At 42.3% G+C, this 17334-nt stretch overlaps 1 protein-coding gene and 1 non-coding gene across 3 annotated transcripts; one reads left to right on the top strand and one right to left on the bottom strand.

Moving 5' to 3' along the window:
- Positions 1 to 543: 543 nt before the first annotated feature.
- LOC120102029 (small nucleolar RNA SNORA48) lies at positions 544 to 691 on the top strand. Its single transcript, XR_015685141.1, has one exon. It is a non-coding gene; the product is annotated as a small nucleolar RNA SNORA48 (small nucleolar RNA).
- Positions 692 to 6529: 5838 nt separating this feature from the next.
- Positions 6530 to 16305, bottom strand: Cst13 (cystatin 13). 2 transcript variants are annotated; one of them, XM_087653970.1, is made up of 5 exons: positions 16189 to 16305; positions 14837 to 15080; positions 11804 to 12152; positions 7364 to 7477; positions 6535 to 6687 (listed from the first exon to the last, which is right to left on the bottom strand). In XM_087653970.1, exons 3-5 carry the CDS (start codon positions 12029 to 12031, stop codon positions 6604 to 6606), a joined length of 426 nt encoding a protein of 141 aa, XP_087510096.1. In that variant the 5' UTR covers positions 12032 to 12152; positions 14837 to 15080; positions 16189 to 16305; the 3' UTR covers positions 6535 to 6603.
- Between the last annotated feature and the right edge of the window lie 1029 nt (positions 16306 to 17334).

The following is a 17334-nucleotide window of genomic DNA, read 5'->3' as shown; positions in this document are numbered from 1 at the left end:
GTTATAGCTCAGGGGAAGAGAATAGATGAGAGAAAAATTGAACTGAGAGACCATGCTCCATTTTCTGGGACTGAGGTCACTACTGTGCAAAACCAAGTAGTACATTGAAGACTGTCAAGTGTATGTGTTTCCCCTCTGTGAGGGTCAAAGCTCATTCCTCTTCCAGCACCATTTTCATGAGCCCATGAATACAGCTTGGGGAGAAGCATCACAACTCTGTGGGTCCTGAAGGTTGGGCTCAACAGACTGAACTTTCCCCACTGAGAATTGTGCATAATACTGCAGTGATTCTTTCAAAGGCTGATGACTGGGTCTATGAAGGGACCTTAACCCTGATCTCAATCCATGCTCTATCTTACCATTACATGTACCCTTGATAATATGAGCAGGAACATCAACCTACCTTTATCTAGGACCAACCAGAAGTTAAGACCTGCTGACAAACATTCGAAGATTTGGCATCCCAAGGCCTGTGCTCCTTGCTCAGTGGGGAAATCCACCAAATGTCTGTGTATATGCTCACAGACATTAAAAATGTACACAAACCTCTGACAATAGGCAAAGTGACACCTTATTGATGGTGTTGTTCTTATATCATTCAGGGACAGAACATATGGCTGTCCTTTGTCGATCCTAGCTTGATACCTGCATGGCTTGGTTACCAAAGCTGTTTTATGCCTAGGATCCTTAAAAACCAAATCAAGTCAGGGGGAGGAAGGACAGGCCATGGATGCACAGAGCCTTGCCTACCACCACTCAGCACTGCGTGCAAGGTGGAAAACAGACAGAGACCTGTGGACCTCCATGCCACCCACAGACCTGCCCTCCTTGTCAGAAAAGATTGTCACCCAGGGGTCAACCAGCCTGTCAGCCCATGTGACCAGCCTGCAGCAAGAGCCACAATGTGTCACTATGTGGTGAACAGATGAAGAAATGAAAGAGAAATGGAGCAGCTTGAGCCTTCTCAAGAGAGATGGAACTGGAGAATCAAGGACAGAGAGGAGCAGCCTATTGTGAGTGCTCAGCTCTGACACCTGAGACCTTGCTGAGGTCCCAGTCCAAGATGCTGCTGAGGGCTACATCTGGGTCCTTGGCTGTGCAGCAGCAGGGGTCTGTGTCTATGTCTGTAGCTCATATTATCACTAGGGAACTCGAGGATATACCTGGTCCAGGCATCCATGGGGGACCACATGGATGTCCAGGGCCTGTGCAAAAATGGCTTTGGTGCTATGGAAAGCTGGCCCCACCTCTCACCAATGATAACACTCACTAGAGTGTGCCCTGCACCTCAATTGGGCAACACGGTGAAGCTGGACCAAGATGAAGGCATCAATGAGCTACTGCCAAGGGTATGAGGGTAGGGAGAACTGTCCCAGCCACTGGAAGGCTCCAGCACTTGAGAAAGTGGGACCCAAGCCTTGAGTGGGCAGCACAGTGGAGCTGGCTCTGGAGGCAATTGGTATGGGTGAGCTGTCCCTGAGAGCAGGAGTGCAGGCGTACTGACCCTGCCTTCTGCCAATGATAGCATTGGTTGGCCTAGCCAGAGCAGTACTGGAGAGCCCACCCTACTGCACTGCATGGGAGGTGGAAAACAGATGGTTCAGATAAGGAAAAGCCAGCATGCTACCAGCTCAGGATCAAAAGCTCTGAACTGACCCACCCCAAAATCAATATCATCTGAGAACGGTTGGGCCGTGTGAAAGGGCCAGTCCTGCTGATCCAAAAATGCAGGATCTTCATGATAAAGGACAATAACAGGATAACCTAAAGGGGTTCTAGTGAGGATCTTATACTGACAGTGTCAAAGAAGCCAAAAATCTAGAACCAGAACAATGGCTCATGCAATGAACATTTGCAAATGAAGATACTGGGATGTGTCCCAGTATACACACTGTGACATACTACAGTTTCCATGATGAGATGATTTCTATGCTTTGTTTCTGTTTATTTCTTTCTATGTGTTTATTTGGAGGGGCAGGTTGCAAGGGTGAAGGGTGAATATGAGAGGATGAGATGAGTGGGAGTGGGGTGCATGATTCACAATAAATCAACAAAATTTTTTTAAAACAAGTATGGACAGCTCACTGGTCCCAGCCCGCAGCTCACTGCTCCCAAACCCCTTGGGAGAGAGAGCTCACCGCCCGAACAGGTGGGCACTCCTGAGACTGCAGAGCAGAAGAGACCACCAATACTGCCCACCCATGCCCACATCCCTGGCCCAAGAGGAAAGTGTATACGGCCTCTGGGAACTGGAAGATAGGGGCACTGGAGCTGCAGGTCCCCCGAGCTCCAGATACCACCCAGACCTGAAGGGACCAATCAACAGTTCTCTACACCCAAATCTCATGGGAGGAAGAGCTAAAGCTTCAGAGGGGCAGACATGCCTGGGAAGCCAGAAGAGACTACACTCTGCCCACATTTCTGACTAACGCCACCTAACGCCATCTGGGACCCCGGTGCACAGGGGCTCCCGGAAAAGGTGGTGCGGGTCCTCCTGGTTGCTGCCCTCATGGAGAGCTCAAAAGCAGTCCCCCATGAGCAACTTGAGCCGCGGGACGACAGGTAAGACCAACTTTTCTGCTCCAAGCGACCTGCCTGGTTGACTCAGGACACAGACCCACAGGAACAGCTGAAGACCAGTACACAAGAAAGACTACAAGCCCGAAAGCTGAACACTTTGTTCCCATAACTAGCTGAAAGAAAATAGGAAAACAGGTCTACAGCACTCCTGACACACAGGCCTATAGGACGGTCTAGCCACTGTCAGAAATAGCAGAACAAAGTAACACCAGAGATAATCTGATGGTGAGAGGCAAGCACAGGAACCCAAGCAACAGAAACCAAGATTACATGGCATCATCGGAGCCCAATTCTCCCACCAAAGCAAACACTGAACATCCAAACACACCAGAAAAGCAAGATCTAGATTTAAAATCTTATTTGATCATGATGCTGGAGGACTTCAAGAAAGACATGAAGAACTCCCTTAGAGAAACGCAGGAAAACATAAACAAGTAGAAGCCTATAGAGAGGAATCACAAAAATCCCTGAAAGAATTCAAGGAAAACACAATCAAACAGTTGAAGGAATTAAAAATGGAAATAGAAGCAATCAAGAAAAAACACAGGGAAACAACCCTGGATATAGAAAACCAAAGGAAGAGACAAGGAGCCACAGATACAACCATCGCCAACAGAATACAAGAGATAGAAGAGAGAATCTCAGGAGCAGAGGATTCCATAGACATCATCAACACAACTGTCAAAGATAATGTAAAACGGAAAAACCTACTGATCCAAAACATACAGGAAATCCAGGACTCAATGAGAAGATCAAACCTAAGGATAATAGGTATAGAAGAGAGTGAAGACTCCTGGCTCAAAGGACCAGTAAATATCTTCAACAAAATCATAGAAGAAAACTTCCCTAACCTAAAGAAAGAGATGCCCATAAACATACAAGAAGCCTACAGAACTCCAAATAGATTGGACCAGAAAAGAAACTTCTCCCATCACATAATAGTCAAAACACCAAATGCACAAAATAAAGAAAGGATATTAAAAGCAGCAAGGGAAAATGTCAAGTAACATATAAAGGCAGACCTATCAGAATCACACCAGACTTCTCGCCAGAGACTATGAAAGCCAGAAGCTCCTGGACAGATGTCACACAGACCCTAAGAGAACACAAATGTGAAACCAAGATATTCCATGACAAAACCAAATTTACACAATATCTTTCTACAAATCCAGCACTACAAAGGATAATAAATGGTAAAGCCCAACATAAGGAGGCAAGCTACACCCTAGAAAAAGCAAGAAACTAATCGTCTTGGCAACAAAACAAAGAGAAGAAAAGTACACAAACATAGCCTCACATCCAAATATGAATATAACAGGAAGCAATAATCACTATTCCTTAATATCTCTCAACATCAATGGTCTCAACTCCCCAATAAAAGACATAGATTAACAAACTGGATACGCAGTGAGGACCCTGCATTCTGCTACCTACAGGAAACACACCTCAGAGACAAAGACAGACACTACCTCAGAGTGAAAGGCTAGAAAACAACTTTTCAAGCAAATAGTTGGAAGAAGCACAATGGAGTAGCCATTCTAATATCGAATAAAATCAATTTTCAACTAAAAGTCATCAAAAAAGATAAGAAAGAACACTTCATATTCATCAAAGGAAAAATCCACCAAGATGAACTCTCAATCCTAAATATCTGTGCTCCAAATACAAGGGCACCTACATACATAAAAGAAACTTTACCAAAACTCAAAACACACATTGCACCTCACACAATAATAGAAGGAGATTTCAACACCCCACTCTCATCAATGGACAGGTCATGGAAACAGAAATTAAACAGAGATATAGACAGACTAAGAGAAGTCATGAACCAAATGGACTTATAGATACTTATAGAACATTCTATCCTAAAGCATTCTTCTCACCACCTCATGGTACTTTCTCCAAAATTGACCATATAATTGGTCATAAAACAGGCCTCAACAGATACAGAGATAGAAATAATCCCATGCGTCCTATCAGACCACCACAGGCTAAAGCTAGTCTTCAATAACAGTAAGGGAAGAACGCCCACATATACATGGAAGTTTAACAATGCTCTACTCAATGATAACCTGGTCAAGAAGAAATAAAGAAAGAAATTAAAGACTTCTTAGAATTTAATGAAAATGAAGGTACAACATACCCAAACTTATGGGACACAATGAAAGCTGTGCTAAGAAGAAAACTCATAGCTCTGAGTGCCTGCAGAAAGAAACAGGAGAGAGCATATGTCAGGAGCTTGACAACACACCTAAAAGCTCGAGCAGCAAACCACTGAACTGAGAATGGGACCCCTGTTGAAGGAATCAGAGAAAGGACTGAAAGAGTTTGAAGGGGTTCAAGACCCCATATGATCAACAATGCCAACCAACCAGAGCTTCCAGAGACTAAGCCACTACCCAGAGACTATACATGGACTGACCCTGGGCTCCAACCGCATAGGTAGCAATGAATAGCCTAGTAAGGGCACCAGTGGAAGGGGAAGCCCTTGGTCCTGCCAAGACAGAACCTCCAGTGAATGTGATTGTTGGGGGAGGGCAGTAATGGGGGGAGGATGGGGAGGGGAACACCAATATAGAGGGGAGGGGGAGGGGTTAGGGGAATGTTGGCCCAGAAACCAGGAAAGGGAATAGCAATCGAAATGTAAATAAGAAATACTCAAGTTAATAAAGATAAAAAAAAAAGTATGGACAAAGGATAGACTGCGGGACGTATGGTCACACACTACAACTTCCACAATGGGTGTTTTTTTCTTTTTAGGGAGAAGTTACAAGGGCATGGTTGAAGGGTGGTTGCAAAGGGATGGGGAGATGAGTGGGATTAAGGTGCATGATGTGAAATTCACAAAGAACCAATGTAATGTGTGTAGTGGGGGAAGAAAAGCAAAGAAGAAGGAAATGTGCACAGCAGTAAGAAGGGGGTGAGACTATGAAGAAGCAATAAGGCATAGTAAAGACAGCCTGATCTCAGGGCAGGGAGTCGAATTCTACAAGAGTTCCTCTCCTAGAGTTCCACACCCTGTTCCCAACCGCCACAGAGCTAGGACCAGGAAAAGTGCCATTTCACTTAACCCTTTAGCACAGCCAGGCACCAGGTTAAAGGAGGCAAAGGTGAATTGTCTGCTGTCTGACCCCATAGCAGGATTCCATGAGTAGTAACCTCACCCACCACCCACAGAAAGCAGGCAGTGTTAGTAGATACTGCTCTCCAGGAGAAATGTGTCACCTTAGTTTTCTCTCCAGACATCTAGCTCCAGAAAGACATTGGAGGCAACATAGATTATCTGCACCTGTAGGTCTAAACCAGCCTTCGTCGCAAATGATTTACAAGTATAACTGGTCTTCTGGTTGATCTCAATAAAGCCATCTTCCCCATATTTATTCATAAGTAGAGAATACACCACTCAACCAGAAAACCATTAGAGAATTCTTGGTGAACCTCACCAGATTGAGACTTGAGTCACTCAAGACCTAACAACTGTCTCGTTCCATCTTCCCAAACCCTCACTTAAGATAGATAAAGCCTACTCCAGAGGATTCCTGAGCCTGCTGTGAACTAAGTAGGAACTGATTTTCTCAGGGAACAACCAGAAACTGAAATGAGGCCATGAATGACAGCAAAGGTGATAATGCAACTGGCAGGTGCTGTTAGTGCTTTGCTAATGCCATGCATGCTATGTGAACTTCATGGGTGAAGAAGGAACCCCATGGAGCCACTGTAGACAGTGGAAGTTATTTGTGCTTGGAGATTCGTTAGACTATAAGTAGTATCCATTTACTAGCCACAGATTCCCTTTCCTTAGCAATGATGGAACCACCTAGGGAAGGCTATCCAACCCCAGAAAATAGTACCACACACTCTCAGCACTAGTTCCAAAGAACATGAGAACACACACACACACACACACACACACACACACACACACACACACTAAAGTCAGCAGGTCAGTTGTGGTGGTCCATTCTCTTGCAAGCATCTTTATTCATTTAAAAGAAAAGAGTGGCAAGGTGTACTGGATGCTGATTAGATATCTTTACATTGTTTCTTCAGCATTTTAAGTTCGAACTTCCATGGTTTCGAGCTAACAATAAAAATGCAAAACACCATCTAAAAGAGACATAAAGAACAGTTACTTAGGGAACTTTGGAGAAGGTATTGCAAAGTGCCTAAATTTGGATCCCCAGCACCCATGTAAAAAGAAGGTAGACATAGTTCTGGTTTTAGCAAGGACAGATTCATATGCCAGCACACCCTTTAGTCCTAGAAAAGAACAGGACAGATTTTTGCTCTATGACTTTGTGCCAGAGAAGCCCCAAACAGGAGGAATGAACTTCGAGCAGCTCCAGCTTTATCAGCTAATCCTCTGTGAAGTACTGTGTGTGACTGTGGTGACTCACTTGTCTAGAACATTCCTGCCAGTACATACCATTGGAGCAGAACGGTTGGTTACCCAGAAGAACTCTGACCAGAATGCAAGATAGCAATAGATAATGAATTGGCTTTGCTTTAAGCCTTTTATGTGTCATCTATATGTATCTCTATGTGTGCTCATGTCTGTGTCTCCCTGGATACAAGTACATACGTATGTATATGTCTTATAGAATGGGGTAGGATGATGTCAATGATAGATAATAGAAACATCTTAGGACTGCAGTCTGGCTATCACAGTCTCAAATGAAGAAAGCTTAAATAAGAAATTAGCAAATATGTCTTAACTGTCCTCTCAATGTTCACTATCACACAGGTGGGACCGGGGCAATTTCCTCTTATGTCAACCACATACCTTTTTCATTTTAGGATCATTTTGAATCAAGCAGTTTTCATTGTCTCCTGCAATTTTCTTGCACATTGTTCGGGCAATGTTTACTTCAAGATAATACTCCAGGCTGTCTGTGATCTGTCAACGAGTCGTGTAAATTAAATCTCACAGAAGAAAACAGCACCAAGTATCCCTTCTGATGAGCCAATATGCCACTGGCTACTTAGGGCTAGAAGATATTCCTACTCTTCCTCCGTGCTACGTCTCCTGGCAGAAGTTTTGAAATTATTTGAGATAATTCTTACCTTGACATCTGTCTATCTTGTTTTACTCTTATTGACTGACATCATCATTATTATCGTGCATATACATATACATATGCTGTATGTATGTGTTCATGTGGGTTGGTGCATATGTACATATGAGCATGCTCTGAAAGGCCACAGGTCAATCAATGTTGATGTCTTCTTGGATCACTCTCATTGATTGATTGTTTGATTGATTGATTGATTGATTGATTGATTGATTTTGCTAAGCTGTCTGTCAAGAGAAGCTCAGGGATCTGCTTGTGCCAAGTGCTGGGGTTGCAGACGTGCACTACAATGCCTAACATTTGAGTAGATGCTGTAGCTCAGACTCAGGCCCTCATGAATTTGCAGCCTCCATTTTACTGACTGAGTCATCTCCCTAATGCCTGGGTTTTTAATTTTATAATAATAGTAATATCCCCAGAGTGAAACAAAGAAATTATAAGCAAAGCGCATTCTCCAGGGAAAATTAACCATTTATTTATTGGAATTTGAGATTAGGTCACCTGGAAAGAACTGGTATTTAATTTTTGAGGTTTTTAAAGGCTCCACATTCACAGATCAGGGAGCTTAGCAGAATTCTTTTTACTGTATCTAACCATAGCAGAGAACAGAAGGACAGGAGGGAGCATACCACACACACACACACACACACACACACACACACACACACACACACACCAAAAAAAATAATAAGGCAGGAGATTGAGTTTGCAGCCAGCCTCAAGACCCTTAAGAACAAATTGGTGTCCAAGGAAAATTGCCAACTAGTTTAGCAAAATCAATAAATCAGTGAGTTTCATGTTTGGGGAAAGTGAGCAATGAAAACAGCAATGTTAACCAGTAAGCACTCACACAGGCACCCACGTTGTCAGAGAGAGAAGTCAGTCAGATGCCAAAGGTAAGAATTCTCTTTGTAACATAAAATCCTCCTCTTAGGGCCACATCTTCATACCCTTGCATAAGGGATTAACTTTCCAAAACATGTTTGTAGGAGGACACATTCAAATGACAGCACATGTCTTTCTCAGAGGCAACTATGAGAGAGCCCAGGAGCTGACAGACCAGGGGAAAGAATAAAGAATTCTACAATTTTGGGGGGCACAGAGAGCCCTGCACTGACAGAGAAGCACTCCAAGACCCAAGAATATTAATCTTACAGGGGTGTCCCCTCAATGAAGGAGATAAAAATCAAATGCCTGCGTTTCCTTCAGAAAACTGAGAGTGGATTTTGTTAATGACCCAGTGTTCTTTGTGCTATCTGTGGAGGCAGACCTCACCCACATTTTATTTCATAGGAAGACCTCATCCAAATTCCCCAGAATGATTATTCTAAACTCTCCCCTCCCTTAGAAGAGATGTCACTTGTACTTTATGGCCTGCTGACCTCTATGCTATCATACAAAAACCACCCTAGATTCTAGGCCTTTTAACACAAAACCCACCCTGGTGGTCACAAGTACTTTGTAAAAAAAAAAAAAGTTTATATGCACCTTAAGCTTTATTGTGCACCTGTAATTGAACTGATTGTTGCCTGGAAACCTTTTTCCTTATTTTACTGGGTTTTGAATATACTGATAATGAACTTCCTGGCATTAGATTCCCCAAAGTCTGTTCCTGGTTGATAAAATAAATCTGCACACAGTTTTCATTCTTATCTCTTTGAGGGTTCACTTCCCTGTCTGGATACCTGCAGGAACCCTCTCAAACAACTGAAAGCTTTAGCCTCTGTTATATCCATCTTTCAGAAACCTAGAGGCACTTTTGTGATGAGAGTTCTGGTAATTTACTTACTTTTAAAAGTGTACACATACCTAATGCTCAGTTGGTCAATAAATTCATGGTAGGTGGAGGAAGGTTTCTCAAGCAAGACACAAAATCCAAACAACACACAAAGAGAAAGCTAAGTGCTGTGTGTTTTCAAAAGTCTACAGAGTGCATAAGCAAAATTAAACTGCAAACAGTATAAGTACAGCCATATACATACATGTCTATGTGTGTATGTGACACATTTTTCACGGTACTGAAAAATACAAAAGGATATATTTTCTTATCCATCAAACAGATGAGCATCTAAAAGTCAAGAGAGTTCCAATATTGATATGATGAATAGCGAGAGACATATACCAGCAGCACTGGCGGGAGCCTGAATCTATTTCGTCCAGAACCTAACTGAGGCCCTGTGTTCAGTGTCCAACATGACAAATACAACTCTAAAAAGATAGGCTGAGTAGCAGTATCCAGGAGCAATTTGCCTTTATCTCACAAATATATTCTCTAACCAAAGAATTCAGAGTGTTGACTATGTTGAATGCAATGGCATGTCCATTGTACTATGTTTTCTAGTAACAAACCTACTGATCTGCTAGGATATAAGCAAAAATAATCATGGTAATTTAGTTTTCATACATACATATATAGATAGATATAGATATTTACAGAAAGTACAGAATGTGTGTGTGAATTCCTGTGACATTTTGAGTGGCAAAATAAACAAAATACAGTATGATTTCATGAATATAAAATACACTCAATTGGACCAGTGAGATGGCTCCACAGGTAAAACTACCTACCACCAAACTTGAAAACCTGAGTTTGATTCCCAGAATCTACATGGTAGAAGACAAGGACTGACTCTGACATTGTTTTCTTCCTCCAACTCCCACACCCCTCCCTCCTCATATCTTCCTTTCTATCTCACATACAGAGAGGGGAGGAAAGAGATAAAGGGAGGGGGATGGGAGGGAGAGAGGGAGAAGGAGAGGGAGGGGAAGAGAGAAGGAGAGAGGGAGAGAGGGAGAGAGGGAGAGGGCGAGGAAATTTTGAATCTTTCCATAATCTATGTACATAGAAAATATCTGGAAAGAGAGAGCAAACTATTTTAGTGGATGGTATTCTGTGAAGTAGCCAGACAGATTGGAAATGCAAAAAACAATTTTCTCTTTTTTTATTAGGTGTGCATGTATCTGTGTGTGTGTGTGTGTGTGTGTGTGTGTGTGTGTGTGTGTGTGTGTATAAGTGTGGGTATGATACTATGTACTGGTAGCTCAAGAAAATATCTAAATTTGAAATTCCAAAGCAAGTTTTCTGAATGTATATCGCTTTCATGCCACCATAAATTATGATAATTTATAGAACCTCTGTGTTTCTAAGTTAAAATAATTGCAAGCAGTGACAATTCACTCAGCCACCAACTAGTCATGGGCCTAATGTACATTCCCAATTGTTCAGCAAACAAGAGACAAGGGAGTTCTTGCATGCCAAGGCAGCCCTTCCCTGCTTTTCCAGACTCCTCTGACTTTGGACCTTTCAGGTACCTTGTTTTTCCCTTTTGCTGGACTCTTCCCTGCTATGGAGCATGAATCAAAAGTTGCTCACTCTATCCAGTCACTCAGAGTCATACCCTGAGTACAATCACAAGGATCTGGGTTTATGTCTTGACTCCCTTACTAGCTCTACAGCACTGTACACTTTCCATGACTCGGTTTCCTCTCTTTAGCACAGAAGAATAGCCCCTGATTAGGAACTATACAAGCTGAATGAGCGAGTCATGAAAAAAGGCCAACTAACATAGAGGAAATGTTCTAGTTGAACCCAAGTAGTTCCAGGCTGCTGTACAAGCTCATATGGACTGACCCTCAACACTGCACAAAACCACAGAGGTCCCTTCTGAGCTCTGGCCTACCCTTTAAACTTTTTATTTATCTTTATTTTCTGTGTATGAGTGTTTAGCCTATATACATATATGTATACCATGTACATGCCTGGGGATCTCAAAACCCAGAAAGAGGCATCAGAGCCCCAAGAACTTGAGTTACAAAGAGTTGTGAGCCGCCATATGGATGATGGTAACTAAATCTGGGTTATCTGCAAGAGAAGAAAGTGATCTTAACCACTGGGCTAGCCCCTGACCTACAGTTTCAGTGTTGCTACAACCAATTTTAATTGATACTTTATGTTTCTTTTGCATAATAAATAAGTAAATACATAGAAAAATTTAATTCATCTTCACTTCTAAAATGAAATGATATGTTGTAGATAAAGGCATCCAATGGCCTTGTTTCCATTCCTATATAGTAACTATCACTTGACACTTGTCTCTGCCCCCAGCAGAAGACTAGACAATAAAGAAGCAAGGAGCAGACAGCATACTCACCTGCTCCTGAGATTTTAGGATATCCACCACCTTGAAGTTGTATTGATCATTGCTGGCCTTGTTGTATTCTTTCATGGCATACCAGAGTGCATGCTGGACATAGACATAGGATTTGGGGATGTCTTCAAATGGCCTTACAATCGTTGGTGAGCCCCAGGCTTCGACTCTTCTAGATACAAATTCCACTGTGATCACCAAGAACATCAGGGTCTGTAAAAATCTGGCCATGGTGCTTCATTCAAGGAATGTATCTGGTTCTTGTTTTCTTTTCAGAGCTGGTGTAGATGTAGCCAGCAAGGCACCTGCTTCCTCTGCAGGTCAACGGATCCTTTCTCTTCAACTCCTGACACTGTTGTGGGTTACAAGGAAGGAATGTCTGTAGTCATCACTATGATACTGTACTATAGTGAGAAATGCATATTTGATTTTCATCCCCATTTCTGTGATTAGAACCCTAGGTATTCCCGAGTGATAACATGAGAAAAGAGCATCTACACATTCCACGGCAAGCCCTTTTATAGCATGCGTAAGTCAGCTCTAGGTGAGCCCCGTGGCAACAAAAAGATGGAGTTCATTGTCAGAAGAACCAAGTAAGCTGGACCTTACAGTTCACCTTTGACCTTGAGGGGGTGAAGACTGAGTTAATCAGCAGTGGTTAATGATTTTATCAGTTGTGCCTGTCTCAAAGCATTATGAGAGCTTCCAGGTTGATTAAGACATGGGGCAGAGATGTAGATGAAAGAAACCCCAAGTAACATCCTTTCTTGCATCGAGCTGCTCATCTGCTTATCCATGCCAAGGCACAGGGGGAAATTTGATTGCAACTAGAATTATGGTGTGGAATCTTTACCTGTAGATGGGTCATGATTCCCTCACCATCATTGAGTGGATCAGTGCCCTTTATTGCAAAGGCAGGTTAGTTTCTTCAGGGGTGACTTTGTGCTGTTTTGTCACTTACTCCTCTGCCATGCTGTGACACAGTGCAAACACCCTCAGCAGACATAGTCCCTCAAATGTGTACTTCAAATCACACACCTCAGATCCACCTTTATTGTTTTCAATTTATGATATTTGGTCATAACAAAAACTGGAATAAGATACCAAAAATGGCAGAGGTTGTGGGGATACTCCTTTCATAGCCAAGTTCAAAGGAAGTTTGAGCTACCCCAGGAACCTTCCACTGGTGACTGACATCTAAAGTGAGAGGTTTTATGAAAGCAAGTCAAACTTCTGTTGTCTTAGGCCAGTACCAGGTAATGTTGCAATTTAACTGAATCACTGTTTGTCCATTTGATGCTAGAAAGAATTAAAACATTTCTTGGAGATCTCACACATGGGGTTCTAGGGGTACTTAGTGAATCAAACAAAAGTGTCCGGCTAGTCCCAGAGATGCATCCCCACCAATTTCCCTGGAGACCTGAGATGGGAAGCTTCAAGGAGTCTATGAGAATGACCTTAGCTGAGATTCCTACAAGTGGGGTACATAGAGACTGAAGTGGCCACCTCCTGTAGCCAGGCAGGACTTCCAGAGGAAAGAACAGGACATCAGCCCACCCACAAAACCTTCAACCCAAAATCTGTCCTGCCTATAAGATGTGTAAGGATAAAGATGAAGCAGAGATTCAGAGAATGGCCAACCTATGACTGGCCCAACTTGGACTGAGCATGTGGGAGAGAGATAACCCCTGACTCTATTAATGACATTCTGCTATGCTTGCAAATGGGAACCTAGCATAACTGTCTCCTGAAAGGCTTCATCCTGCAGCTGATGGAAACAGCTGCACAGACCCATAGCCAAACATCAGGAAGATGAGTGATAGCATTGAGAAAGCTGGAGGGGTCAAGGGCACCACAAGAAGACCTACAGTGTCAACTAACCTAGGCCCATGAGGGCTCACAGAGACTGAACCACTAACCAAAAAGCATGCAGGGGGTATGGATAGGTCCTTCATACATTTGTTGCAGATGTACAATTTGGTCTTCATGTGGGTCCCCCTAACAGTTTAGAGTGGGGGCTATCTGTGCTTTGTTGCCTGCCATGGATCCCCTTTCCCTACCTGTATTTCATGTTTGGGTCTCAGTGGGAGGGGAGGTGCTTAGTTCTGCTGGGACCAGATGTCCCAGGGTGGAGTGGTAACTAAGGAGAGATTCCCCTTCTATGAGGAAAAGGGGAGGGTTTTGTAAGAGCAAGACTAGGAGAAGAGATAGGGGTCTGAAGTTGGGATGTAATGTGAATAAAAAATAATGCAAAAGTACACACTGCAACAATGATCTCACAATTTCTCTCTCTCTCCCCTTCACCAAAGAAAGTTAATAAAACCTTCACTATTATAATTCAGCCCATTTTCCCCACGCCAGTTGTTTCCAGGGAAAATTTATACTTACTTCTATATTCTGGCACCCCCAACCCCCATCCCCTCTTGTTTGTTTGTTTGTTTGTTTGTTTGTTTGTTCATTTGTGCTGAGTGATACCATCTCCTTGTTCTCAAGATCACAATGAATGTCTGATCCTTAAGCACTGACATCATGAAACACCCTTTCTCAGCAAGAATGTGGTTTCAAAGTTTTTAATTTTCATGTACCGATGTGGTAACCCCCATCTGAGATTTCACACAGCCTCAACAGCTGCATCTATAGAACCTCCTTCATTACCTGGATGGCTCATTAGAACTCAGACCATCTCACTATCCTGAGGCTCATCAGGCCCTGAGCCTCTTATGTCACTTACTCACTGCCATCTTCCCTGCAGACAGTATACTGAGTAGCCCCCTTACAAAGAAGAAAAATGAGACTTATTAAGAAGCCAAGAAAATGTGTAAGACTACTTGATAGTGGCTTCCAGGACTAACCACTACTGGCCCCACCTTGTTAACCTACTTTAAGAGACATGAAAACATTAAGTCTTAGTCTGGAATACACATTAGTTTTGGAGAATATCCAATTTTACCAGAGAAAATAAACTAAGTTAAAATTTCTAAGATCTGGACACACTGGTTAAAGCATGTAGAATATAGACAATGAACAAACAAATACCTTGAGAGACACTTCAGAATTTTTAATAAGTTGAGAGACTATATTTAGGTTGGGTATAGAATTGACGAAAAAACTAAAAGACAACCAACATCCATCAGGTATTATTTCTGAGGTCTTTGTTCAGTGATTCTCTGATAACATCATTATGGCCCCATGTATCCTCTCCATAGGTAATGCCAATCAACTCGTGCTGTAGGCTCTCTCAAGTGGACAACTAAGCCAGGTAGGTGCACTTGAATCAAATCTATAAGGGAATAATCAAATGTAGCATTCTACATCACTCTGGTTTGAGTTGTACACAAAGAACTGAGTACAAAGATATTAATGGAAAATTCCAGAAATAAGCAACTCATGAATTCAAAATCATTTTATTGTAGAACACTCTAATATGCTCTATTTTATTGGTAGCTCTTATTCATCCTTGCAGATAATTTATGAATCAAACTTTATCATGTTATATCTATATAGTAAAAGGAACAGTATATCTGACATTGATACTACTTACAGTGCAAGCATCCACTGTAGAGAAAAAGGTCAAAAACAAAAACAAAACTCCCATATTTTAGCAACCAACCCACAACTACTTTGACTCTGCTTGTGACTTAAGATGTCTTATACAAGCATCTGAAGCATAATTCCTAGTGACGTATAGCATCTGACATAGATAATCTCGAGAAAGACAAGTTGTGTTGTAAAATGTATTATTTAATAAGATAGTGAGACACCCACCTATCTGGATTTGTACCCCACACAAATGGTCAATAAGACCAAGTAATTGCCCCCAACTGCCATAAAACTTTTATATCCTATCAGCCACACAACTTTCTCTTTTTGGTCTTATCTGCTACCCACTTGTAACATATTTCACTAAGTTTTCTTCCTGTTTGTGTCCTTGGTAAGCTTTTTACTAACATCCATTGCTCTTGTCTACCTCATCTTGCACAGCACTGACTGGTCATCTTTGAATATTCCTCATGAGTAAGCAAAACTGGTTTACTGGCACATCACTTGCTCAAATCTTCACTGTAATCCCATTAACCTACCATCAGAATGAAGGTGATGCAGCAGGAGACACAAAATGTGAGCCCATGTTCCAGGCAACATGGCCTCTCCACCTCCCTTCACTTGCCCTGTTTCTTAAACATGTTAACAAGCCCCATCAAGCACCTTGCTTCTTATTTGGTGTGTTAAAGGAGATTCTGAACCAAGTCTTCAGTACGTGATTCTGTTTTCTAATCTATGGATTACTTTCCTGGTCCTTGAAGACCATCCTGAACACTACTCTGTACCATGTTTAAACCAGGCTCTCAGACTTGTTGTTGGTCTCTGGGCCTTAAAGTGACAGGACATACCTTTATCAGCAGTGAAGACTAAGATTAAATGGCCTCTAGCCCCATATTGCTCTCAGCTACCAGCAGACTCAGGTCATGCTCCTGCTTCTGGATAGGCACCTGTTGGGGTTTAAGCCCCAGATACATCTGGCCTCCGACTTCACTCTCCTACCAGGTGGTCATACCTGCATCCCCTTTGTGAGGTAAGCTAGCCACTCTGATGCTGCTCTAGTCTGGAAACCTCAGACAAACAGGTCCTATCAGCCTTTTCCTCACTGCCCTTGTATTATGTGACACTATCTCATGGTTATGTGAAAAAAAAGTATATCATCCCAGATAGGAAACCAAAAGCAAACTAAATATCACTGCCAAAGGACAACTTGGTGAGGCAGTGAATTTTACTGGGTCTACTTTTAGAAATATAGGTGAGGGCTTACTCACAGGAGTACAAATGACCCAAAGTTGCATCAGTTTTTATTGTTCTTTTTGTTGATAGCTATCTGTGGTGGTTTGAATATGCTTGGTCATTTAAAGGGGCACTATTAGGAGGTGTGACTTTTGTTTGAATAGGTGTGTCCTTGTTGGAGAAAGTGCATCACTGTGGGGGTGGGCTTTGAGTTCCTATACTCAAGCTCCATCCAGTTCAGGAAAAGACCCTCCTCCTGGCTGCCTTTGTATCAAGATGTAGAACTCTCTGCTCACTCCTCTAGCACAACGTCTTCCTGCCCTTTGCCATGCTCCCTGCTATGATGATAATGAATGGACTGAGTCTCTGAAACTGTAAGCCAATTCCAGTTAAAAGTTGTTCTTTATAAGAGTTGCCTTGGTGATGGTGTCTCTTCACCGCAATGGAAACCCTAACTAAGACACAATCCTAACAGTTGGACATGAAGCAAATGATAAGGATGTGATAAATATATGACAGGGCTTTTTAATCTGTATATCAAAGAGCTATTATTGACTGACTTAAAAGCTTTATCCCTATTGACTGGTTTTCATAGTGTTGGAAGTTTCTATGCACTCTTCCAGAAGAGAAAAGTAATCACTAGACTTATTCACTTGTGAACCTTGCACGCTGAGATAATGACTGGCCTGGCAAGATATTCCTCTGGTGCAATAGTGGCATAAATGGTAAGGAGGAAATAAGCACTTTCCGATTGACTTTAA

This window comes from Rattus norvegicus, chromosome 3, assembly GCF_021556685.1.
Source record: "Rattus norvegicus strain SHRSP/BbbUtx chromosome 3, alternate assembly SHRSP_T2T, whole genome shotgun sequence".
Classification (NCBI taxonomy): Eukaryota; Metazoa; Chordata; class Mammalia; order Rodentia; family Muridae; genus Rattus; species Rattus norvegicus.
Note: the sequence above shows the minus strand (reverse complement) of the source record. Positions and strands in the feature narration are given on the sequence as shown.

What these genes read in the sequence shown, in the direction of transcription:
- Cst13 (XM_087653970.1), bottom strand. Translation starts at nt 12,031, where the DNA reads ATGGCCAGATTTTTACAGACCCTGATGTTCTTGGTGATCACAGTGGAA. An exon ending in TCCTAAAATCTCAGGAGCAG is followed by an intron (nt 7,478 to 11,803) that starts GTGAGTATGCTG and finishes ACTCGTTGACAG; the next exon opens with ATCACAGACAGCCTGGAGTA. An exon ending in ATGATCCTAAAATGAAAAAG is followed by an intron (nt 6,688 to 7,363) that starts GTATGTGGTTGA and finishes TGTCTCTTTTAG; the next exon opens with ATGGTGTTTTGCATTTTTAT.